Genomic DNA, 26843 nt, shown 5'->3' with positions numbered 1-26843 from the left:
CTATGTGTGGGTGCAAACAACACTTACATCAGACCACATTTATTACGCATGCGAAAACATAGACACACACACACACAAAGTGGGATAGATATAATAGGGCAGCGCATAGTATAAAAAGAAATATGGCGATGTCTGTAAGAATAACTTCTGGGGTTTTAAGGCCGAGACAGACGGTACGATTTTCTATCCGATGCGACGTCCGACGCGGCGGTAAGGCAGCCGGAATGGTGGCTGTCCGATGCGATTAAAGGTCACCATTCTGGCTTCCGCACCACCGCGTCGGACGTCGCATCGGATGGAAAATCGTAACGCCTGTCTCGGCCTTTAAGCGCCAAAGCCACGATGTGAGGCACGCCGTAGAGGAGTGCTCCGGAAATTTCGACGACCTGTGGTTCTTTAATGTGCACCTAAATCTTTAATTCTTTAACGTGCATGTTCAAGTACACGGACCTCTAGCATTTTCGCCTCCATCGAAAATGCGACTGCCGCGGCCGGCATCGAACCCGCAGCCTTCGGGTCAGCAGCCAAGCACCGTAACCACTGCACTAACGCGGCGGCCATGGCGATATCTGTGTGTATGTTCCATGCAATTATCAATATTACGGACAAAGCAATGAAATTTCTGCATGGTCCCCTTTAATACTTTTCGTTTATTGATAACACATTTGTCTGTATAAAAGATAGTTCGGCCGGCGTTTTGTATTTTCTCCCCAATGATAGTTCGAGGTGAACGCCAGTCCACGTCGTTACATTGTTCCTTTCTTGTCTCCGATTATTTGCGCTTAGTGTGCTCATATTTGTAAATATATAGACATGGAGAACTTTTCTCAGACAGGAGTCATAATGATGCCGCCGCATTTTCGTGAGACCTCTGGCTATACACCAGCAGAGGTCAGATGTCAGTGTATCCACCAGGACATTGTCACAAAATCCCGAGGAACGGAATCTGGCGAAGGATGGGACAACGGAAAGTTGAGCTATGGTAGTTGGTTGGGATTCATTACGAAAGAAAGTACGGCGTAAGGTAAGGCGTGCAAACACGAACAAAAGAGAAGAGAACAACACAAATGCCGGCGTCGTCGGGCTATAGTCTTCTCTTGCGTCCACCTGTTTGCACGCCTTACCTTCTGGCGAAGGAATTTCGCGGAGGGCACGCTCACCGTCGTCGATACACATGCGCCGATTCCTCGCGCCCTTATCTGACTCACCGCTGCGCGTAAGGGCTCGAATCTAAGATGACCTGCCACGGGCCGGCGCTGATAGCCCCAAAGGCGTCGATAGAAAGGCAAGGGGGGACGACCGGCGGCGCGGCACTAAAGTCGAGAAAGATAGCGCGCGGCCACGAGACGCAGAAGCTCCGTGGTTAGAACCTGTCGCGATGTCTTTCGACCCGGAGAGCAAGATCCTGCGCTCGGCGTACTCGCCAATGCCCATCCCCAAGGGGCTCACCTACAGTCGCCTCATGGTCAACGCACTGTCCAAGCACGGGGACTCGGTCTGTCAGGTGGGCGCCCTACATACCTCCGCGCTCAGCAAACAAGTCCGACGAGGTTGACATGTGTGGTAGCAGAGCATGGACAGATTCGCGGATGGTGTAGATATCTCTGGGTACCGAAGTCGGCACATCGGGTCAAACGACGAAAAATGCAAAGAATCTGTCGAAACGTATACGCCCAGCTTTCGGGGAGGCAATTAAGTGGTTCAACCTAAACTTTCGTGCCCGCGGTCTGACTTTTGAGAAGCGTCTTCTTGTTTCAGCCGTATACATATCCGCGCTAAGGTTTTACAGTTACATGCCGATGTGCTTGTGCGTGAATGTGATTTTCAAAGAAACAGCCCGCGATGCACACGCGTTTCTTGCGATCAGTGATTCTGTGTATAAAGTCTTGCAAAACATTTAAGGCGAGAAATATAGCTATTCTCTAGAGCGTGGCATGCTCGGTGTTGTCGTTTCACGGGACACATTTCTCCTCTTCTTCATCTGTGTCAAGTGGTTGTGCCAGACCGTTCGCTCGCTAAGTGCTCATGCTTTATCGTATAGTGCTATTTTTTTCCGATACAAAAAAGTGCTGAAGTCAGTTCCTGGCTCGAATGTCTCGACTTCCTCTGCATCTTATCTATACATGCAAATCGCGCAGCTGTACATGGCGATGCATTCTCGACTGCTTCTTAATTGTTCAACCAAAGAGGAGCTCTCGACTGGGGTATACCATTAACGCTTTACGTATATGTATATCACTGCGCTAAACTTACGTGTTTCGAAAAAGCTTACGTGGTGCCTTTTACGCACTTATTTTTTATAAACAGCGCTTATTTGTTGGATGCTGAAGTATAATTGATGTTTATACGAAAGTTGGATCATCATTTTGACAATATAAAACTAAACGGTGGGGTTTAACGTCCCAGCCAGAACTGTGCGCTCTGAGGGACGCCCGTACGAAATGGAGCGCTCCGAATTCTGGCTATGCGGGAACGTGTACAAAGACGTAAGTACGCTAGCGTTCTTGCGTCCCGCCCCAGTTGAATCGAACCCGCCACCCCGTGAAGGAGAAGGGGCGTTCAACCAGTCTAAACAAAGTTAGTTTTTCAAGTGGTGTGAAATGCAATGAGGCGAACAGGAGGGTAAATATACAAACAAAAAGGGGAAAAAAATCAAGGCAGCTTCCTACTAGTAGTGCCAAGCCTGAAGGAAGTGCGGAGCTGCGCAGCCTTCTTTGTTTCTCTTTATTTTTTTCTTTCTTTTTCTCTTTTTACGTTTTTCTGTCTTTATTTTCTCTCTTTATTTCTAATTATTTATATTTTTCTTCCTATTTTTTTTCTCTTCCTTTCTCTCTCTATTTCTCGCTTGCTTCCTCCTTTTTTTCTATTTTTATACGTGGTTTTGCCTGCGTTACGCCAAGCGACGACAGCATACGACAGCCCGGGCGCCTAAAGTGCTCCACACGTAAAAGCGTTTGATATACCGGCATGCAAGCAGCTGATATCTGTTGTCATTATATATAGCCGACGTAGGACAAGAGCTGCCTGCAGCACAAGACACCCATCACGCAGTTTCTATCGCGTTTGTTCATATATATTGCAAAGTCGAGTTCGATATATATATATATATATATATATATATATATATATATATATATATATATATATATATATATATATATATATATATATATATATATATATGCTGCGAAGGATGAGAAATGATGCAGAAAGTATTACTTATGCACGGACAGCATGAAATTGAAATTCTAGGGGCCGAGATGAAATACAGCAATACAATCCGTGCGAATATGAGCACAGGCCACCCCATGAAACACAAAAGAAGCTATTTCACGTCTAAAAAACGTCTTGAACGGCTAGCCGAAAGGGCTAATAGATGTCTTGGTGAAGACATTCTGTAGCCGTAGACGGCTATCCGACCGTCGGATAGCCGTGCTAATGTGACGCTAAAAGTTGTCTTTAAAAAAAACGTCTTGACAAGATCAAGCTATGACGTTTTTTAGACGTTTTCGTAATTTTGTTGCAATGGCTTTAGAAATAAAAAAACAATTAAGCTAATATAACTGTCTTTGCAGCATGTTTGGTCGGCAGCCTGACGGCTACCATAGGGATCCGTCAGGCTGCCGACCAAACATGTTGCACAGTTATAATAGCTTATTTTATAACAGAAAACAGCTCCCGCGGGAGTTCTTGGCTGTTTTTTCTCCCATTTCCTATGTCAGTAGTTGTGCAGGTGACCACTCGAGCAACATCACTAACATACATAGGCGCGCGCAGGGTTCCCCTTAGGGGGGGGCGGGGGTGAAGGTTCGTCGCAGCGCCCCCCTCCCAATTATGTCAATGTATGGCGCTGACATTGCGCCTCCCCCCCTCCCGAGTCGCAGCGCCCCCCTCCCTATTATGTCAATGTGTGGGGCTGACTTTGCACCCCCCCCCTCTTAGGTGAATAGAGGGGGGGGAGGCGGCCACCCCCCTGCCCCCACGTGCGCACGCTTATGCTAACATACCTGTTCATCCAGCCGTGTCCACACTGTGGCACTTTTAAATTTTCGACGTGCCATGTGTCAATGCCATATGCCGGGAAAATTACTTCAGCACACCATATTTATCCAATTTTCATATATAGAACACATCGGTTTACTATCGAACAAATAATAAATCTGAACACGCAGAGGATGAACACGTACTTCATAAATGACGTTTAGTGTATGGCGCACAAATAATTATGTTTATCAGAAGCAATAAATTATTCCATGATCTTGTAAAATCGGTTTTATTAATTAAAAAAGGCATGTAGGGAAGGATGTTTCAGCTCCACTAACGTGAAACCTGTGACGGGCCAAGCATATGCAGTGTGCGCCGGTGTTTCCCACAACGAAATCACTGCTAATTGACAAAATGAGAGACAGACGGAAGATTAGACACAGACACCCGCAGTCCGCTTTTAGTTAAAGTGCACGCTGCGAATCTTTACTGTTCAACTACGCACAAGAGAAATCTCCCAGCGGCACTACATTGCAGGTCAAGATCCAGAGCCTATATATACGGGGTGGCCGGTGAACGGTTGTGCAGGGCGAGCAGTCGGTTTTTTCAAGAAACTCGCTAGCAGACGCTGCCTGCATCGGCGTTGTCTCTTGCGGGCGAGGGCGCGTTCTCGTTCCTCGCGAGCTGGTAGTTCAGCGTTCATCGCAGAAAGAGCGTTTCCATAGTCAACGCGCGCCGTTCGCTCTCTCTCGCCACACAGTGAGCGCTGAGGCGGTGGCACCGATAGGCGTGCGCAAGGTTCCCCATCAGGGGGGGGGGGGGGGGCAAAGGTTCATCGCAGCGCCCCCCACCCTACTAAGTCAATGTATGGGGCAGATTTTGCGCCCCCCCCTCTTAGGTGATTAGGGGGGGGCGCCCCCCCTGCCCACCCTGCGCGCACGCCTGTGGTGGCACCCTCTCTTGCGCTCAAGCAAATGGACAGGACAAGACGATGCAGGCAAGCAAATGGTCACGACGATGTATGCGGCGACAGCAGACGACGATGCACCGCCGACAAGCCGAGCCCCTACGGTACTTGGCCCCTAATAAAGCGCAACCGAATGTGGTACAAAATACGACAGAAGGTGACCGCACAAGGTGAAGCTGATTGCCACGTGTGGTAGTAAGAGTCTGTGGCCCACAACCGAAGGAGAAAACGGAACCAAAGAGGACGACGACGGTGTGCGCGAGCGAGTCGCTCGCGAAGCTCGAGAGCTGGAGAACGTCGCCGGCTGGAAGAACGCGGCCAGGAACGAGCGTCCCGGGAACGAGCAATCGTTACGGGCCGGGCCTAGCAGCTGTTCCTGTGGTGAACGAGCGTGCGGGCCAGGAGCCGAGATCGTGGCCGTGGTGCCACATCCGAGTTGGTCGTCGTCAGCGTGGGCCTGTGCGTTCCGCGACGAGCGGGTCGTCGTCTGCTCGTGCACCTTCGCACGACTTCATCACTCACCTGTCCGCTTCGTGCTGGCATCGTCGCTACCTGACTGCCGTACTGTGAGTGACGCTCGACGGGCCTATACGTCAGGACGCGCCGATGCTCTCGCGTGTGGTTAAAACTCTAAAATTTAGGACTTAGGGATATCGATCAGTATTGTTCAGTGAGACAAAGCGTGTGTAATTGTGTGTGTCAAGTCGATAAATGTGTTTCTTGTTCGTGCCTTGGTTTTCCTGCATCTGAGAGCCCAAGAACCACCACATTTGCAGGCTCGCCACCACCATGGCAGGCTCGCCAAATGTGGTGGTTCTTGGGCCCTCAGATGCAGGAAAACCAAGACACGAACAAGGAACACATTTATCGACTTGACACACACACAATTACACACGCTTTGTCTGACTTAACAATACAAATATCCCTCAAGTCTTAAATCTCAGAGTTTATAACCCACACTCAAGAGGATCGGAGCGTCCTGACGTATAGGCCCGTCGAGCGTCACTCACAGTACCGCAGTCAGGTAGCGACGATGCCAGCACGAAGCGGACAGGTGAGTGATGAAGTCGTGCGAAGGTGCACGAGCAGACGACGACCCGCTCGTCGCGGAACGCACAGGCCCACGCTGACGACGGCCAACTGGGATGTGGCACCACGGCCACGATCTCGGCTCCGGAACGGGGTCAGCTCGGGTTGCGCCGGAACCGCCTGGACGTGGCGCCGAGGCCACGATCTCGGCTCCTGGCCCGCACGCTCGTTCACCACAGGAACAGCTGCTAGGCCCGGCCCGTAACGATTGCTCGTTCCCGGGACGCTCGTTCCTGGCCGCGTTCTCCGAGCCGGCGACGTTTTGCTTGCTTGCTTGATCCTCTTCTAGTGGCTCTTACCCACAAAGGGGGATTGGCCATGAAACCGGCGGTAAACATTACATGGAAATTTAAAATTTAGGCAAAAGTAATTGAATTAATCGGACTACAAGCGAGTATTGAAAATAAAATAAGAATCTTTGGGTTATGTGCCAATAGAATGAGAAAAGAACCGTAATATCGAAAATAATCAATTAGAGAAAAGAATTATAAAATACCAAATTGCAATAGGAAATAACTTAATAAGGAACTCTTCTTGTGTCTCGAAGAAATTCGCAGACAGCTATGCAAACGTTCCTGTTGCTGTGGCCCAGAGAAGACGCCCCAAGGGAAAGAATATTGGCAGAATCTAGAGGAATGTTCAAATTTCTGAATAAATATTCGAAATGTTTTTTCCTGTGACTAGAGAAATGACGGCAATGTATTAAAAAGTGATCAATGTTTTCAGGCTCTTGACATAAAAAGCAAAGAGGGGACGGAACCAGACCAGCCCTGTGTAAATAAAAATTTAGAGGAGGAATACGGCATCGAAGTTTAGTAAGGGACACCTCCAATTTACGAGAGGGACACCATTTATTGTTCCAAGGAAAAGAAAGGTGACCATATTCTTGCTGTGGTAATCTTGCTTTCATGGAATCCTGATGTAATGAGTATTTTCGGAATCTAGATGCAGTAATAAAGTCTGTATCTGGTACAATGTACATTGCAGGACCATCTAGGGACCACCGCGCGAGAACATCCGCCATCTCGTTTAAAAATATGCCACGGTGGCCTGGCACCCATACCAACCGCACAGTGCTTAAGTTTTTAGGAATTAATGACATGAACACATTTGAGGAGGAGGACTCGGGCGGAGAAGCTGAAGTGAGAGCACTACAGACAGATTTCGAATCAGTGACTATTAGAGCTGACGACTCATTTGCTGAAAGCTTGCGAAGGGCTAAAAGAATTGCTAAGAGCTCTGCTTCAAATATTGGAGTATAATCCGGGAGTCGCAGTGAGAATGACCAAGATAAAGCCTCTGAGAAAATACCTACTCCCGCTTTCTCTTCACGCATGGATGCATCAGTAGCAATTACGTTAAAAATTCCCAACTGACCTAAATGGTCTTCTAGCAAGCCTTTCAGATATCTAGAGGGAAGAAATTTAGAATTGGATGGGAATATATCATCGAATTCAATTTTGTCTTAGCCAATGAGTAATCGTTTGAAACAATGTTGCGTATATTCACCTGTAAAGGATCTAGCTGCTCCTGCACAAACAAAACTTGCGGCTTATGTATCCGAGACCATGGCTCATTAAAAAATGATCTCGATTCAGAAATGAATACAAACTGTAAACGTCTTAGAGAAGATGCGTAAATTTTTAAATACGTGTTGACCGTAAGAATGCGGAATCTGCAAGTCAGAGTAGGTACTCGGGCTTCTTGATATAGAACACTGTTCGCTGTAAATTTCGGAAACCCCTAGACAACTACGAAGAGCCTCGCGCTCTAAAAGAACCAGGGGATTAATTTTGTATGCTGGCCCCCCAGAGAATAACACGCAACCAAATTCTAGAATCGGGCGAACATACATACGGTAAATCATAAGGAGATTGTCCCTGCGTAACCCAGTGGGGTGACGACCAAGTTTACGAAGCATTCCAATATTGCTAGTTGCCTTCGATTTAATATGCTCAATGTGATGTAGCCAAGTTAGTTTTTCGTCATAAAACACCCCCAAATACTTAACGCAGTCTTTTTGGGGAATTATTTCTTGACGGTACTGTAGTGAAATGCTAATTGGAGCATTCAAAGGAAAAACAATAACGGAACATTTACTGACGTTTAGTGTCATTCGTATCTGTTCAAACCATAACTCTAAAGTTCCTAAATATGATTGTAGTGTAGCATGCAATGACTGAATATCACACGCAGAAGAGAAAAACGCGATGTCATCTGCATATACAAACAGATGAACGTTAGTCTTCATAGGAACTGAACTTAATAGAACATTAAATAAAACAGGAGAAAGAACGGAACCTTGAGGGACTCCTCTGGACTGACTATATTTTGGGGAACATAAGCCACGCTGGGAACAGTAAAATTTTCTATCCTTTAAAAACTCATACAGCCAATTAATAATATATTGCGGGAAGTTCAAGTTTGTTAGACAGTTGAGCAAGGTAGCATGTTCTACACTGTCGTATGCCTTAGCCAAATCTAATGTTACCAATGCTGAATATTGCCGCCTGTGCCGAGCAAGCTTAATCCGTCCCTCTAAATCTACATGTGCAAACCATATAGAATATCCTGGTCTAAAGCCTATCTGACATGGGCTCAGAATTGAGTTAGCTGCTATAAATTTGTTTATCATATTGTACACAACTCTTTCAATTAATTTAATAACATGTGAAGTTAGTGCGATAGGTCTGATATTATCAATATGTACACCTCCTCCTTGTTTTTTGAGCAGTGGAATTATTTTTGCAGTTCTCCAATCTGGAGGAACCCAGCCATTCTTGAGTGAGTAATTGACAAGATTGAGAAGGTCCTGAGAAGACACCTCAAATAGCAATTTTAACATACCTGTTGAAATGCCATCTGGCCCTGGAGCTGAATTGGGAAGTGTGTGAACAACACTTGCAAGTTCTTCTATAGCTACTCGCTCGAAATCATTCACACAAGAAGGTTTGGGGAAAACGGATTGCAGTTGAGAGGTGAAGCGCTTTTGTAAGCCTAGTGCGATGCCATCTAATAAGTCAGCCAATTCTGATGGAGAGAGAACAACGGATTCAATGTTTATGGGCGAAGGGATAATTTTGCGCGACCTAAGAAATCGAAAAAGGGCTTTCTTGTTCCTACTCTTTGAGAGAAAAGTATAACGGTTTTCATCATACTTAGCTTTCACCATGGAAACAGTTCTCTTAAACATCGCTTTGGCGAATTTATAGTTACTCCAATTAGTAGGGCACTGGTTGTGGAGAAGTTTTTTCCATGCGGCCTTTCTACGCCTGTACTCTCGTTCACACTCTGAATCCCACCAACCACTCACAGGTCTTTCTTTTGCTGAGGTTACCGTAAACTGCGATTTCTTCATAGAGCATTTTAAAACCGAACACAGACTCATAGCTTTAATACCACTATCGGAATTGGTCAGAGAGGACAAAGCTGACTGTAGGCAAGTTTTAAATTTGGAATAGTTAACAAAACTGTGAGTTGGGATATCCAATGGGACCAAGGAGTAATTAATATCAATCACTATTGGGCAGTGATCACTATTAGTTGCAGTATTCGCTACAGACCAAGAAGAGATAAGAAGGGTTGAGCTAGCGAATGATAAGTCTAAAACAGATCTTGAAGTACCTCTTGCAAAAGTAGGAACTTTGGAATTGAGACATGTATAGTTGTTTTTACAGATCCAGTTCCACAAAATTCTTCCTGATGCGTCTGTGCGATACCCCCAAGACACGTGGTGCGAATTAAAGTCACCCGCTAATAACGTATTCGGTCTACAGAGACTCTGAGCGGAGTCAAGAATACGTTCATCTTTTACGCCAATCGGAAAGTAGCTGTTCACAAGAGTGATTGGACCCGATCCTGGAGTTTCAATTTCTAATACTAAAACTTCGTGATCACTTGACATTGTCTGGAAAACAACTTTCGCTCTATGACAAAATTTTGATGCGATGAAAAACGCTATTCCTCCACCTCGTGAATTCCTGTCTAGCCGGAAACATTTATAATTTGGTAGATGAAACGTTTGACCTGAAGACAACCAAGTTTCTTGTAATAAAATAACGTCCGGAGAATTCTGAGAAATAAGGTATAATAAATCGGTGACAGCAGAAAGTATAGAACAGCAATTCCACTGAAGGACTCTAAGACACCCTATTGTGATGACAGACAAGCAGTCGCAACTGCTTGATCCAAAATACTATCTTTTAAAAAATCATTTCTGGTCAAAGACTCCTTCACACTTTTCTTGGATTTAGGAGAAGAACTGTGCTTCTTGTGAGTTGGAGATATGGTGCGTTTAAGCATCCGGGCATCCATGTCTACATCCTGAATACTCTGAGAGCCGGAATCGGACAGACATTCTTGATCAGACATTCGTGAGTTAGAAGCTTGCTTGACATTAATACTAGAAATACCTGATAGAGACCCAAGTGAAGACTTATATAGTACCAAAGGATTCTGAACGCTCTTGGCTAACTGCTCCGAAATGCCAGATAACTGCGCCGAAATCACTTGAGCCAATGTCTCTGATATGTTCAGCAGAAGTTTTTCTAGGGACTTTTCCACTACTTTCTCAACAATAGAAGAAATTGACTGAGTAAGTGATGCATCCATATTGAAAGACTGACGGGCTGTAACGCCTGTTCTCCAGCTCTCGAGCTTCGCGAGCGACTCGCTCGCGCACACCGTCGTCGTCCTCTTTGGTTCCGTTTTCTCCTTCGGTTGTGGGCCACAGACTCTTACTACCACACACGGTAGCAACATAAATTCAGGTTCTGCATGAATGCACTCCAGGTCCCGTCAAAGAAACTGCACTGGCTTCCACACTTGGCGCGGTCTCAGGCCTAATGTCTTGTACAAACAGCAGTGAAGAAAAGCTGCATACAAGAAAAAACAAGAAAGCTAAATATAATTTACAACAAATAACAGAGAATCAAGTCATTCTAAAGTCAGATTTCCAATTACAGATTTGATAAAATGCTGTCATTTATTTTTAAACGACAATCAATCATAACTGCACCCACAAAGCGAGGTACAGCCTCCAGCATTTTTAATAATATCGCGCGAGTGTCGACCGCACGCAGTATCAGCGCCTTACAACGGCGATAATCTGCGAGACTGGCAGCAGTACGCGCAGGCGCACGAAGCAGCGCTAGCGCAAGCGTCGTCTGCCAGGCTGTTCCTTTCAGGATCAAACACTCCCTTTCTTTGTTAAAGGCGCCCGGAGTGCGCACAATCGCAGATAGAAACGTCACGAACGTTTTCGTTTTTTTTTTCATCTCCACGTTTGCGTTCAACAGCATGCGCTGCTGCCAATACTAGCACCTTCTTTAGGTGACATGAATTGGTAGATCACGGTTTAAGTTGTGCGCATGGTTTTGTTCACACCGCTTTTGTTTTCCCTTTTTTTATCTAAGGAGACTAATACAGTCATTGTGGTAGGGCGTGCATCGTCCTGAAAGGAACAGCGTGGCAGACGACGCTTGCGCTAGCGCTGCTTTGTGCGCCTGCGCGTACTGTTGCCGGTCTCGCAGATTATCGCCGTTGTAAGGCGCTGATACTGCGCGCGGTCGCGTCCTCCATTTATAGTTTCGCGTTCGACCAAGGTTCAACCACCAACGAAGAACTGTCATATTTAACAGCAGCTATAGTTCCAGCAGTAACGACGAAAAGTCAGGTGCACTTAATTTCACTTACCGAAAGAAGTACTACGTTATCCGAGTAGCTGCTTCCTAGCTGCAACGAAGGTGGCGAGCAGATCCGGCCATTGTTGTAACGAAGCGTCGGCTACCGTCGGCAAAAACACACAGTAGAGCGTGTTTCACGAAACACTGATGGAAAATATGCGGCAAACGGCATGAGTACAGTTACTTAATACCAGTTAACAGCCAGTGAACCGTGCATAAAAGCTAGCAACGCTACACAAAACGCAAAACAATGAACACCGAGCTGCTGCCAGCGCAAAACGACGCCAAAGGGCCCCTCCGCAATCTCCGGTGCACGATCGTGAAGGACACGTTTCAACATGAGTGCCGCCGAAGCTGAGTGCACGGTGCGCTGCGTGCGTGCCTGCGTTTTGCTCCTGTTGTCAGTCGCTGCTGTACGAGCATGCTGCTAGAGGCAGCGTTATCTGTTGATAGTAATATGTCTACAGGTATACATCGCGTTGCGGTGTGAAAAACAATTATTTTAGGGGTTTTGTTGTCTGCGCAATTTGTTTGAGTAAAACCGACGGTCACCGCTCTTTTGGCATGCCGTTTTGACATATTGGCCCTTCTCGAGAAAACATTCGAAGAATGACTGAGGTAGTCGTTGTGGACTCGCACTTTTAGACAAAATGTCTAAAAGATGTCTCGAAGTAGACGTTATGAACTTGTTTGGCAAAATAGACTCTGGCTATGCCGTAGCTGTTGAAAATGCTAATAAACAGTATGCATGGCACATTTAAGGCGTAAATGTTTTTTTTAATGTCTATTTTAGGTCTTCTCGTAGACCAAGACGTCTATAGTCGTTTGTAGCCGTTTCGAGACGTTTTTTAGAGGTTTTGTGTTTCGTGGGACGTATGGTGGCTCAGCCTATCTTTGGTGCCTTTTGCGCTGATGTAGGCAGCAACGTCAGAAGCGTCCGAAGGCCATTGTCAAGCTTGCCTATCTTATAGTTCAGCGAAAGACGCTGTAATCTTTGTATACTAAGGTAAAGTATGTTCAAGTACACACGTGCGATCGTCTCGACTCCACAATCGTCTCCATTGCGGTCGCGAAACAACAGACAGCTAGCTACGATCTTAGAGAACTGTCGTCGGTGACACTAACTCTATGCCATCATGTCTTTTTAATTTTTCTTTGCAAGGTTCGCACGTGATGTTTACGTAAGCTACTAGCATCGTGGCCGCATAACCCTCCCATAATTTGATAATTTTAACACGATAGCGTTAAGAGCTCGTTTCACAGAAATCCCGGCGTCGGCGTCGTTGGTTGTGAGCGAAAAATCGCAATAGATACAAATAAATAAATAATAATAAAAAATAATCGGTTCGAGTGGGAATCGAGCCCACGCTTTCTGCGTGGCAAGCAGGTGTTCTACCACAGAGCGACGCCGGTGCTCGAAATTGAGTGAGGAGGAGCGTGAGGAGTGTCATTACCACATGTAATAACACGTGGCATAAGAGTAGAATTTCATCAGGCGTCAAAACATATGAGTTGCGCAACGAGTGAGTGGTTTAAAGGCCCACCCATGACAAAGCGCTCAGGCATAACTAATCATCGTCATCAACAACAGCATCAACAAAGTGGGCAGATGCACGTGTCCCCTACGGACGGGTATTTTGCCAATTGGCAGAAGGAATAATTATGGCGTAGTAGGGACTTCCCAGCTGTACTTGCAGTAGGCATTCTAAGATAGCTTGAAACGGCTGAGGTATCCACCGAGAAGCAAAGCTATATAGGCTAGCGATTGAGAAGGTGATGCGAACGGTCGGGGCCGGATTTGCACGGGATTCAGCATACGCTCTGTCGTCGGCATGGAGATGTGCCACTAAGCATCAACGTGGGTACATCCACTTCAAGCGGTGCTATAGCTGCCAAACACTAATGGACATTGTGCAAGCTCTCATACATCAATGTACAACAAACAATGAACTATACTCCAGTGAAGACACGGTTTACTTTCGTGTTATACCGATTCCTATGACGGAGGGATCAAACATGTTTTTTTTTTTTCTTTTCAATAACTTTTGCCTCTTAGCCTTAGAACAGATTCGTAGAACAAAATTTTGCAATCAGACGAAGAAAATTAAGGAACATATCGCTCGTTTTTTTTTTTTTTTAATGACTGTTTCTGGCACAGATTGGCGCAGTGAGCGGCCGGCGGCAGACGTACCGCGAGGTTCTGCAAGCCAGCTACAGGCTGGCATGTACCCTGCAGCGGCTCGGCCTCCAGCCAGGCGACTTGGTGGGCGTCCGCTGCGGCCTCATCCTAGAATTCCTCGTCACTGCGCTCGCGGTCATCCGCTCTGGATGCACGCTGCTGTCGGTCCGCGGCGAAACAATCCGTAAGCGAAGTGCCCAGCCGACCGGGGGCGTCACTCCGGACGTTGCCACATACCACCGCATTGTCGCGTTCGTCATCCTGCATGCCCTGCTTGGCTTGACTGCAGGGTGACTGCATACGCATACGCGAAAAAAAAAAAAAAAGGAGGAAAATATGGCGGAATTTGGCAGCGCCTACGCCAGTACTTCATAGTCGGTTACAACCTATAAGAATAAAAGCAAGTTCCGCCCACAGCAGTCGATGTCACATTGCATAAGTTGTCCTATCCAATCGCATTTGCTCATTTTCGTGACGTCAAGCACCATTTGCGTATTTCAGGTAGGGTGATTTTCCCACACAGGACACATGTTCGTGTTGCTGGTTTTTGGTCGAAAACTTGAACTTCTTGCCAAATTTCGGCAAAGATTCCGACGTCACTGCTCAGCCAAAAGGACGGCGAGCTTTTAATTCGCAATATGCGTAGTATTTACATTAGCAGCGAAAAAGTACTTGCGGTTCGAACGGAAACCACCTCGCACGACTTTCTTGCACAGATGAATGACAGGCGCGACGTAGCTCTGGGCGCGGAGCTTGTATTCATTATTGGCTTGTAACCGATTATAGGTATTATTATCATTATGTTAGTGCTCAGACGCATACCGCTTGGACGCCAAAACTTAGCAGTGCGAATAGCAAACGTAATCTATGGGTAGTGATAGTGGAAGCTGCGAAGCGTACGAAGTAATGGCGTACGTTGACGTCACGTGACGTCAACGTACGCCATTATTTAGTAAGATTCACAGCTCCGACTAGATGTGCTTCTGGAGATAACAGAACGAGATACAGCGCCGCTTTTTATTTACTGTGCTGGCTGTAGTACAAGAAAATGACAGCCTCGCGATGACGTCACGTACAGCCTGCCCACTTCATAGGTAGCGAAAACCAAGCACTATCCTCGGGGAGCCCGCACCTGCTGGTGTACGAAGGCCGTTCTATAAGTGGTTTCCGTTCAAGGAGTAAGTATTTTTCTGTGCTAAAGCAAAAGCTAAAGCATATTGGGAATTACAAGTTCGTCATTCCTAGCTAAAATATTACGTTTGGCTGAGCAGTGATGTCAGAATATGTGGTGAAATTTTACCACCGCGTTCATTTTCGCCTCGACGTATACGCGAAGACGACAGGTGCTTCAGCATTTTTTATAAAAGCCCTATAGCGTCAAAAAAAAAAAAAGAAAACCCTGTATATGCTGCCACATCTGGCATCACGCACGACAAGTATGTCAGCATGGGAGGCGACCGAGCGGATCGGACTAAAGTCCCTAAAGAACAGGGAAAAATCTAGGGACTTTAGATCGGACCGGAGCGAGTACGAAAACATTGCGATGTCATGCAGGTGCCGCGCTGCTAAGGTCGAGGACGCCGGTTCGATTCCCGGCCACGGCGGCCGCAATTCGGTGGGGGTGAAATGCGAGAATATGAGTACTCCACTGCGGCGTGCCTCATAATCATATTGTGGTTTCGGCACGTAAAATTGCAGAAATTCATTAATCTAATGCAGCGTCAAGTCACTACGTATATAGTATATACAAGTTTAAACGAAACTGGAACTGGCTACCGCAGCATAAACTACTTAGAGCGCTTTGAGATATGGTCGAAATGCGTCAGTTATCTTTTCTGAAGGCGCCCTGAATCGCTCATCCGAGCTTGGTGAGGAAACACGTTCCGGGGATAGCAAACGGTGCTTGCATGTGGGCAACGCAGCAAAATTTTTGTAGCCGTGCACGGAAAAAATGCATGAAGATCGCATGTGGAGTGGCCATTGTTACCTCCTCTCTGGACGTCTACTTTTCAAACAGTGGTTTGCTCGTCACCCCTCTCGAAGGCAGCCTCGAAGCGCTCCACGTGCCGTGACAGAGCAGATTACCACGGAGCTGCATGTGAACGACAGTTGGCACGTAGGCGGCGAGATGCGCGATATGAATACTGCGCTTATACTTGCTTTGTGTGTTTATTTATAGACGCATAACTAAAACGGCTGAACTAATTTAAAAATCTGCGTTTCGAATTTGGACAAGAACTGCGCACTTCAGTCAGCAACCGACTGCGTCCGCCACGCCCGTAGGCGAGGACGTTCGAGGAATGGGAAAGATAACCTGCGCTCGTAATTTATCCGCTCATTTTCTTCAGAAATTATTTCGCTAATATGTTCCTTGGAAGTTAGGAGTATGTTACACCTCACTAGTTCCAGGGGAGTTTTAGGTGTATGTGCCGGGGTTCTGTGTTTCCATAGAGTGCACTACATTCATGTCTACAACATCGCCGTTTGCAGGAGAGTTCAAGTACCAGCTTGAAGATTCCAAGCCGTCGTTAGTATTTGCCGAGCCTGAACACTGTCCGAAGATGCTCGAGGCTGCCAAGGGACTCGAAAACTTCAAGGTACGGAAAGCAGAAAGCGTTCGTATAGTTACTGTCGCGTGTAGGAAAGTATATACACGGCGTTGAGCAGTATACTTGGCAGCAGAGCCGTTGATCGAACTTTGTGGACCAATTTGATCTTCACTGAGCGAAAACACCCTCTTCCACTCAGCTTCGTTTCGCGGCCCTCGCAGCGGTGGTTTGACGCTGGCACGCGCTGTCTCTGCGAGACGCGGTGTTCGCTCATGCAGGGCGTTGTGTGTTACGGCGACTGCGAAGGGTGCAAGTCGTACGACGAGCTGGTAGCCGAAGGCGAAGCTCTGACTCTTCGCGAGCCTGTCCTGGACCCACGCGAGGCCGTCATGGTGATCACCTACTCGGGAGGTACCACTGGGGCGCCGAAGGGCGTCATGCTCACACACCACAACTTCGTCGCTACTCAGATCATGTGGGACGCGTACGTATACCTGTCATCTGCTTCCTGCTCGCTATAGTTCATCCCATTGCGAGAGTCGTTTACGCGCGGAAAAGAGTGTTGCCATCATGACTTCCGCAAACACCATGCCATACGTACGTGATGCCGATAGCCCTCGGCAAAGCACCAAAACTACAAGCAGCGTTGTATATTCTCTCACTCCTTGGGAGACACGTACGGAAACGGCGACGTGTGCTGAGGAACCTGTCCGCGACGAGAGACGCCAATTTCCCCCACACTAACCGAACATGCCTCTTACAGAAGCAGTGTCTATAGACACTCGTCACTCTGTGTGTACGCACAGCGCCACTTTACAGGCATCAATTTCGATTTTTCTAAATTTGAATATAATCGGTGCTAAATATGATGCCTCAAGCCTCACCGCTCGTTGACATCTACTACATGCAACAACGGCGCAGGTGGACGGCCACGCTGCCGGTAGCCAATGCCCGCGTGGTTCGCCCAGTGACGCTGGATTGGATGCCGCCTGTGCACCTGTCAGGCATTGTCACAGTTCTTGGGAACTGCCTTCGAGGCTGCACGCAGGTGCTGCTGTCCTCCACGGAGACTGAGGACATATTTGCTGCCATCGAGAAATATCGCGTATGTAGATGCTTCCACCACTATAACCCTCCTTCATGCACTTCGCAAACGATTTAATTTACCGATGATTAGAGATTTGCCTGTGCCTTGCGTCATCTGTAATTTGCCTGCAGTCTTTATTCTACTGGATATAAGAATAAACACCGGAGTCGTCAAAGATGGCGCCGTAATTTTTTCTGATGGGGGAGCATGGGCATTTTCGTTGGGGGAACAGGAAGTAAGTCCATTACTTTGGTTCAAGGAGGAGAGATATGCCAGGGCAGGAAGTAATATTAGTTGTGGCCCTCGCACTGGTCCACTTTAGAGCCGCCCCTGCGAGTCGTACACTTATATTTTCTAGTACAAAATATTTCGTAGCGCGCGTACGAGATTTCTGTGCCAACGTGGTATGTGGAGCTTTATACGGGTGTGCATGCAAAATGAAGTCAGATGACAAGGCACGCACGGTCAAAACTGGGATCCGTGGCAGCAACACGTGATCGAGAATTCCCTTGGGCTATGCTGTTCGATAAACGCGCGTGAGGCGGCTGCAAGTGACTATATGCGCGTGTCGTCTTCTCTGCCAGATAACACATGTGCCGCTGATGCCTACGCGCCTGATGACACTAGCCAACAGCCCCCTGGTTTCCAAGTACAATTTGACCAGCTGGACGAGTGCCGGGCTCGGTGGAGGCGTCTTGCCGGCTTCCATCATAGAAGATTTCAAAGAGAAGTTCAAGCTGGACCACATCTACTTCGGTAAGAGTGCGGATGTCCGAGAGGCAGTGCTGGGCAGTATCGAAGATACATGTATCATAGATACTATCTTAGATACACTATGGGTATCTTGTATCTGTATCGCGATACGTCTCGAAAGACGAGTATCTGTATCTATTCCCGATACATTCGCTAATGTATCGTGTATCTTAAGATACAAGATACTTCTATCGCAGCACAGCCGTGCAAAGCAATAATCGCTGGCCAAACTCCTCTTCTCAAGTTGGTAATAGTGCCGCTAAGCGATCTGAATAAGTCTAAGGGCAGTGACGTTATTTTATTTTTACCCCAGAGTCGTTCATTGAGGGTAGAAGATCAGGAAGACAAGCACGCCGACGTCTACGCCCAGCCTACGTACCTTTTGTTTTCTCGATTTCCTTTCTTTTTAGTTGCGCCAATGCCGCGACACTTGCTCTTAGCCACTGCCCTGCGCGGCGTACTCCACTGCGTGCGGCGTCTATCGCGCAAATTCTGATGTTGTTACAATGTCGTTATTGCAGATTCTCTTGCGTCTTGATCCGTAACGAAGTGTGATGCGTGCCAGAATGGGGTTGCTTTGCGTCGCGTGGATTTTAGATATCAGCGATTTGAAGGATCTCGTGGATGTAAGTTTTACTTGCATGCAATGAATTAACTTATATGCAAATAAAATTCTAACAACTTTAGCACCCACAGGTAGTGATGCTAGATCTAATAGAGCAAGCGTTTATCTAACAGGAAATATCTTGGCGTACCGCAGTTTTTCACTTCCATCTACATTTATTCAAAGAATTTATGAAATCATAATTTGAATATTAGCACAAGTGCTTTCTTAGCAGTCATTTTGCATCACATACATTACCTAGGTCTACGCACTGTTTTTCCGGTCTGGTCAATGCAGTATGTCTTTTGTAACGCGCTCCCAAAAAACGATTGCTGCTTTATTCTTCTGTCTGCGTTATTTCTACTACTGTTAACACGCTTGCACGTTACCAAGGTGATTTTGAAAACAAATATATTACTATGTGGGCGTGCCTTGAGTATACAGTACAAAACATTCTGCTTACCGCTTAGGAAAATAGCGAAATTGAGTTTGCATTTTAATCATGGAAGAGCCATCTTAAAGATGTTAAGAAGGGGATTCGAGAAACGTTGTTTTACTGAATGCTCCGTTTTCCTCATGAGCGTCCCAACGAGCCGTTTCAGGCACTTTTTTATAGGCAGTTAATTTTCTATTGTCTCAACCAGGCCCTTAGCCCCCTGGCTAAGGGCCTGGTTGAGGGGGGGGGGGGGGAGGGGGGAGGGGAAGTGGCCCGGGTCTAGGGGCCCAGGCCACTCCCCCCCCCCCCAAAAAAAAAAAAATTCCTGGCTACGGGCCAGGCCTCAGCAGGTAAGTTGACGGTACTTCATGATCATAGCTGTTAAAGGGCGCCGTCTGTATCGTATTTCTGTACTCATTCAATGTGAATGTTTGTTAAACAACCACCTCTCTATTTTACTTATATTTGTTTTCCTGTTTTAGGCCTTCTTAAATATTTTTGTTATTGCTAATCGCTACGTAATGGGAGCTATAAGCGGCAATAGCGCTAATAGCGGCGGTGGCCTGTGATGCTTTGTGCAGCTATACGATACGTCTGAGATATTTCTGTGTTGCACTTGTTCTCTCGTTCAAGAAAAATTACTAAAAGATTGCACGTTAGTGAGTATATCAACAAAGAATCCCTTACGCCAGCAGTTAAGTAGAACATGGAAATTCATTGCAGTTTTACGTCATCTACGTATACAACAGGAGTCTCAAACTCAGCTTATAGCCGGCGGAACGCAGTCACGAAATTTAGCTCCAAAGGCCGGGACAGTGAAGATGGTGGAGTCGCGAGAGTTTGAACAAAATGACGTTGCCATTTGAAAGGAAGCCTTTCACATATCTCATATATAGGTCATTTCTGAAGGGAATTTGGAGTCTGGATTCCAGAAACGACGATACGGATGTACATAACGAGTGAAATTTGGACGCGGATTGAAATATAGAGTTTTTGTTCCACGGTTATGTTTCAGCACATGATGACCGCTTGTTCCCCATGAAAGAAATGCTTGAGACCAGTCATGTCTGTGTAGCTCACGAACATACTTATTTAGAAAATAAAAACAAATGAAACGGAGACGGTCATGTGTGCCGGCCGGGCCGCTAGCGAAGGGTCACAAGCCCCGTATACACCATGCGTTCCCCGCGCCACTCCCCCCCCCCCCCCCTAGAAAAAAAAAGTCGCTATTAGCGTTGTTGCTGCTGTACACCTGTCCGGATATACGATATTGTTTGTGCAAACTGTCTTTTACGGACAAGGTAAACGTCCACACCTGTATTTGTGCCGTCGTGCGAAGACGGCATATTGACGTTATTGTGATTATATGGCAACCCGCTAGCTGGTCGGCAAGCTGAGCAGCGGCTCCCATCAATTACAAAAATGACATGCAAGAACCGCTGTCAGCGAAGTGTATAACGAGTTGTCCTGTGAAGAAGCTAAAACAAGCCCCAATAAGTTGCTTTGCAAGGAAACTCTGAGCAAGAAGGGCAAAACGTTTGAGATACTAACAGACATTTCATGCAAGTGAAACTAAATAGGTCACAGTCAGAAATTTTCAAGGAGACATCTTCGTGTATAGGCGCTTGCTTCTACATTGTATGGATCTATAATAACAAATTTAAGAATGTATCGAAGTATCTTAAGATACAATTGCCAAGTATCGTATCGGACACAATTATTGCGGCAGTATCCTGTATCTGTATCTCCAATACTTCTTGCCTTAGTATCTTGTATCGTATCGCGATACAATTTCAAAGTATCTTTGCCCAGCCCTGCCGAGAGGTATGTTCGGTATATACTGTTTGTTCGGGCAATGTCCGCGCAACAGCAGCAATTAACAAACGCACACACATCATAATCGGGAAAACAGCACTCTTCGCGCACTGTGCACATATTTGGTTTCATGCAGCAGTTTAAATATGATTGACCGCAATCTTAATTCGTTCGCGATCCCTGCCAACCTTTGCTGACCGTGGTACACTCTAAGCCAAAATCGAGTATTTTGGGAGTGTTTCTGCCACACAACAACAATCGTCATCCACCTCGCGTGCTTTCCTCGCGTTATCACCGCGGTCGCGGCACTTCCCGGTCACGAACGGCGCGCGCGTTATCAGCGTGACATAGCATTCTTGACAGGAAAGTGACGAGAGCTGGGTTTTCAAGAAAGGAAACGCGATCAAGCCAGATGACGATTATTGTTGTGTGGCAGAAATACTCCCCAAATACTCGATTTTGGCTTAGAGTGTATCTGCTGTCTTCCCGACTAGAACAAAAAAAAAAAAAAATAAGCGTGTGTCCAATCATGAGATGGAATATCGGCCTCGCAACAAAACAGCGCGATGCTCTAACAATTAGTCCACAATCACACGCTAGCTTATCTCGTGCCAATGCTAAGTATATAGCTTTTTGAGGCGATTCGTGCGCGCGCTAGTTCGCAGGAATGAAACGGGCAAATAACAACCTCATCTAATACCGCTGTCTTTGGTGTCGTACTTATATCTGCATGCACCTCTCCTGTCCAGTCTTCCCTCAACCAACATCAAACATAGCTTTCGGCTTCATATGGCGCATCACTGCGTCCACATATCACAATATAACTATGCTATATCTGTATTCGCATAAGATTGCATTTCGGCAGTTTGTGAACGACCGGTGTCATGCATGCCCAAACAGTGCATGGCATTAAAGTTATGATATGTGCGGTGCCTAAACGTAAACATTGCATGATAATACAGTTGCACGCATAGTTATCGACAAATGCACAAAGATTCGCTTTACGTAGATAATTCCAACATATAAGTTGGTTCTGCAAGTTTCTTTTTTTTTTTCGATTCGCCCAGGTTATTCCATGACAGAGTTGACTGGTTTCATGACTATGCCTACGACAAACCCAGAATCAATAGGGGCTCCTTTCCCAATGACTGAAATAAAAGTAAGTCGCGTTCTTGCTGTCTTTAAAAGTAACAGCAACGGATGTTTGTCACAAAGCCAAAGCGTCTTTCTCTACCTTATAGGTCATCGACATCCACACCAAAGAGTCGGTGGGTCCCAATGAAGACGGCGAGATCTGTGCCCGAGGTCCTCAAGTCATGAAAGGTTACATTAACAACAGGGAAGCCACAGACCAAACGATCGATGCTGACGGCTGGCTGCACACAGGTACGAACAAGCTTTTATTTAATCATCGTGGGTATGCGCGGGGGTTTGGTGAACCTTCGACAACTCTTAAAGCGCTCCAAACCACCTCCGATATATATATATATATATATATATATATATATATATATATATATATATAATATATATATATGTCACGACCCACGACCCCCAGAGTTGGTCGTGGGTCGTGACATCACCAATAGAATCAATAATGGTCATGACAGCAGCAGCAGCAGCAAAAGCCTGTTTGTCTGCCAGCAGATACGCGCGCTCCCTGAATTCTTTCCTCGCACAGCGAGAAGGAACACTCGGCCAGGAGGAGAGACGGGAACGGAGCGTAGCGAAGAAAAGAGCGAAACCAGTGAGGGCCGCATTTTGATTATCAAACGCATGCAACTCCGATATTACGGCACCATTTCGAAAAATTCTCGCGGGCATGTGTTTCTTGTAGACTCGTGTACAACTGCAACAACACAACTAAATTTCTACCTCTGGGTGGTGTAGGAGCCCTTTAAGGTTGAAAAAGCATGGCGCCCATGCTGATCATGGGCCGAGCGTGCGCTTCACAGGCCCATTTTTTAATTTTTCGTGTGGCGGGCTAGTGCGCATTGCGCAGACAAATGTAAGAACTTGCCAGGATCACGTCAAGACACGTGTGCCATTCTTGCGCAAAACAGTTGCCTCAGAGGGCATTCAAAGACCTGCATATGAGATAAATAAAACCCCCTGCGTAGACAAAAGTCCCGCGCGTTCTGTATCACCAGTGTCCCGATGCAGGGGATGTGGGCCACTTCGATGAAGACGGCAACGTGTGCGTGGTGGAGCGAGTGAAGGACCTGATTCGCTGCCTGGACGTGCACGTGGTGCCGGCCGAGTTGGAGCAGCTCCTGCTGAGCCACCCGGCTGTCGCCGAGGCGCTCGTCGTGGGCATTCCCCACCCGCAGATGGGCGAGGTTCCCAGGGCCTTCGTCGTGCTCGCCGACGGCGTCAGCGCCGACGACGCGCTCGCGCAGGAGCTACTCCTGCACGTCTCCGGTGCGTGCATATTATGCTTCCGTCGCGCAGTGTCGAGGAGCAGGTTTTGCTCACTCTAGTTTTACTTCCTCAAGTGTTTCATTGAAGGCATTTGGAGTTAACAAGTGTACTTCGTCACCGCAGGGAGCTATCGGATTCGAGCCTAATCTCGCGCTCACTTCAGATGGTTCGCATGGAAATGCAGCACACACGAAACATGTTGATGCGCATGCGTACCGTCAATGATAGAATTAAGGTTTCGTGAAGATACAGGAGTGCTCAGGAGAAAGGCGTATTAATACAGCACCAATAAACAACGGTTGACGGATGTATCCTTCAGAACGGTGCAGAAACCTTTATTGGAGAAAGTGATGTTAGAAACCCGCAAAACCCAGGTTCCAACGCAGAGTACGGCCTAAGCACTAAGTTCAAATGTCGCTACTAAAGTCAGTCTATGCGCGACACCCAAGAAAGAACCTTGACTCCTGTCCGTGCATGGTTTCAAGGTCATAACGAGTTGTTGATGGCGTAATATATCATATTGCCCGCGTTCCTATGAAGTTCGGTTCTTGTATGCAGGGTGTCCACCTAACTTGAACCAAGAAACCCGCCGCGGTGGTCTAGTGGTCATGGTGCTCGACTGCTGACCTGAAGGTCGCGGGATCGAATCCCGGCCTTTCGATGGGGGGCGAAAATGCTTGAGACCCGTGTACTTAGATTCAGGTGCACGTTAAAGAACCCCCCAGGTGGTCGAAATTTCCGGAGCCCTCCACTACGGCGTCCTTCGTAACCATATCGTGGTTTTGGGATGTTAAATCTAATCAATTATTCACTTGGACTAAGAATGGAAGCTAAAAAAAGACATGGTTGATCCCTCCGTCACAGGAGTCGGTATAACACAAAAGTGAAACGTGCCTTTACAAAAGTAGTTCAATGTTCATTGTACATTGATAAATGAGAGCTTGCACAATTCTGTTGGTTTTTGGCTGCCAGTGAGGTAGGTGCGTGGACGCACCTACATTCATCCTAGTGGCACATCTCCGTCCCGACGGCCATACGTCAACGATCATGATTAAACCTTTGTGGTATCTGAAGTAGTCAACATAAACCAGGACACAGCGTATGGTGGATCCCGCGCAAAGATGGCATCAACAAGCACATAATCACCAGTACTCGATGTGCGCCCGTGGAAAGCGTCGTCATTTGAGGAGATAAACGGCAAGGTGTGCGCTCTTCAGTTAACCTACACTTCTGCCCATGCATACACCACCACACAGCGCTTCAGGAACGCGATAGGCGGAGCTCGCGTAGCTCGAGCCGTGCAAGGTGCCGTGAACGCGCGAAGGCATTCCGCTCCCGCTGGTGTGTTTCTATCTGCAACAAAGCACTCACTGAAACTATGAAACGAACTGGGAGTGGAAATCGGGCAGCCAGCTTCTGCTGCTCTGAGACTACCGAAGCGCGTCCTGCCGGCGCTTGTTAGTGTCACGATGGAGTACTTCACCTCTCCAAGACGGCGACACCGCCCGACGTCAACCAAGGTCATTGTGAAAGGGAGAAGGTGTGAAAGATATAAGATGCGTTTGTAAAAGCTCTTACAGTCGCGGACCGAGAGGTCATGGGTTCGGCTGCCAAGTCATCCCAATGAACGAAGCTTTCTCTTCTGCTTTTTCTTTGTCATTTCTTCGTGTGCATTTTACTGACATCACATCCGTGACGGAAATTGTGTCAACAAAGTCTTGGTGGACCCCGGTATAAACGACTTTCGTGTAAAAAAAAAAGGAGCCCTAGAAAAATAGACCAACGGCACATTAGCGGTAGTCGCGTGTGCTTGGAACCAATCTATTTCATAATTAAATGTTAATTGTTTTAATTGGTAGACATTGAATTATTGCTTGAATCGTTATATGTCAATTATAATGTTACAGGCCGCCTCAAATAACCTTGAAATCAAGCATTTATTTCGCGCTGAAATTTGCCTGGTTGTTTCTTCCAAGAAAAAACAAAAACCCGCTTAGTACACGAAATATGAAATAGAGGCGCGCTGGCGCGCCGCTTCTGAAGCGCTTCCAAGCGAAGTTTGATGGATACACGGCGGCGTTCGTTTATTGCCGCATCCTACATGGCTCCACCATGTTGGTTACATTGGTGTAGCCAGAGAGGTGAAGGGTTCAACCCCCCTCCCCCGCCCGAAATTTTTACATTTTGCATGCTTATATACGTACACGCCCACACACAAACACACGTACGGACATACATAAGAGGGGGATCGGACCCCCCCCCCCCCCCCTCAACCTCCCTGAAAAAAATTTCTCGCTACGCCCCTGGAAGGTTAGATAGGCTTTGCTACCTATAAGACTGGCGGTAAGATTAGCGTCGGCATCTGCTGACACAACAATGTTGTCTCATGCGGCACTCAGCATAACTTTAACCTTCGACAGGCTCCCATCTACAAAACGAGAGGAGCGCGCAAATCAACAGTTTTAAGTGAGCCCCTGCCCTGGAAACTATTTTCCCCGGAAATTTACGTAAACGCTGTGCTGCGTTTTCGCTACATGTATGCTTTTGCACCGTACCAAAACGACACCATACCAGCAAGACCAGCTATTCTTTTTTTTTTTAATTGAACACATTCCTTACCAACGACACTTTTCACTCAAGTGCCAGCGTATAAAGAAAAGTGCCGTCCAGGCGAGAGAGAAACACGTACGAGTTTTCTTCGTGAATCATTAAGAGAATTTCGCAATGACGAAACTTTCTCCACTTTGAGGATTTCCACAGAACAGCCTTCGTCATCGCCCGTGTAGTTTCGCGCTGCACTAACGCATGTTACTGTCGGCCCAATCATTGCGACATTCAAACGAGTCATATATCTGTATAGACGGAGATATGCAGTGGAAACGATACGCAAAAATACTACAAACTGCCCAACTGGTGCTACGCGACCGCAAAAATAGCGACTGCCTGATGGATGCGATGGTGGCGGCATGATGCTATAGCCCTATACGGCAACAATAAATGAAGAGATACGATGTTACAGAAAATACAATATATTCCACTTATTACTTCCAGAGCAAGTGGAGCATGCGATGCAGCTGCACGGCGGCCTGGAGTTTGTATCCGGCCTTCCGAAGTCCCCGACGGGCCAGTATCTTCGCCGGGAACTACGGTCCAACTTTCTGCGACAGCACAGAACTGCCTAGTCCACGGCTGCCGATGCCCGCCAAGGAGACGCTGGCCTTACTACCGCCGCCCACAATACAACGCTGCCAATAAACGCTACTTCAACATCCCTA

General features: G+C 46.9%; 1 protein-coding gene across 1 annotated transcript; it reads left to right on the top strand.

The window, feature by feature from the left end:
* The first annotated feature begins 1256 nt into the window (after positions 1-1256).
* LOC119377127 (uncharacterized) lies at positions 1257-26843 on the top strand. The gene is made up of 10 exons (XM_037646724.2): positions 1257-1504; positions 13883-14087; positions 16394-16500; positions 16731-16936; positions 17374-17557; positions 18124-18295; positions 22215-22306; positions 22389-22533; positions 23311-23568; positions 26620-26843. Exons 1-10 carry the CDS (start codon positions 1379-1381, stop codon positions 26748-26750), a joined length of 1626 nt encoding a protein of 541 aa, XP_037502652.1. The 5' UTR covers positions 1257-1378; the 3' UTR covers positions 26751-26843.

Source organism: Rhipicephalus sanguineus, chromosome 1 (genome assembly GCF_013339695.2).
Source record: "Rhipicephalus sanguineus isolate Rsan-2018 chromosome 1, BIME_Rsan_1.4, whole genome shotgun sequence".
NCBI classification, from domain to species: Eukaryota; Metazoa; Arthropoda; class Arachnida; order Ixodida; family Ixodidae; genus Rhipicephalus; species Rhipicephalus sanguineus.
This window is presented reverse-complemented; position numbering and strand designations above follow the sequence as displayed.

What these genes read in the sequence shown, in the direction of transcription:
- LOC119377127 (XM_037646724.2), top strand. Translation starts at nt 1,379, where the DNA reads ATGTCTTTCGACCCGGAGAGCAAGATCCTGCGCTCGGCGTACTCGCCA. An exon ending in AGGGACTCGAAAACTTCAAG is followed by an intron (nt 16,501 to 16,730) that starts GTACGGAAAGCA and finishes TCGCTCATGCAG; the next exon opens with GGCGTTGTGTGTTACGGCGA. An exon ending in CTGCCATCGAGAAATATCGC is followed by an intron (nt 17,558 to 18,123) that starts GTATGTAGATGC and finishes CTTCTCTGCCAG; the next exon opens with ATAACACATGTGCCGCTGAT.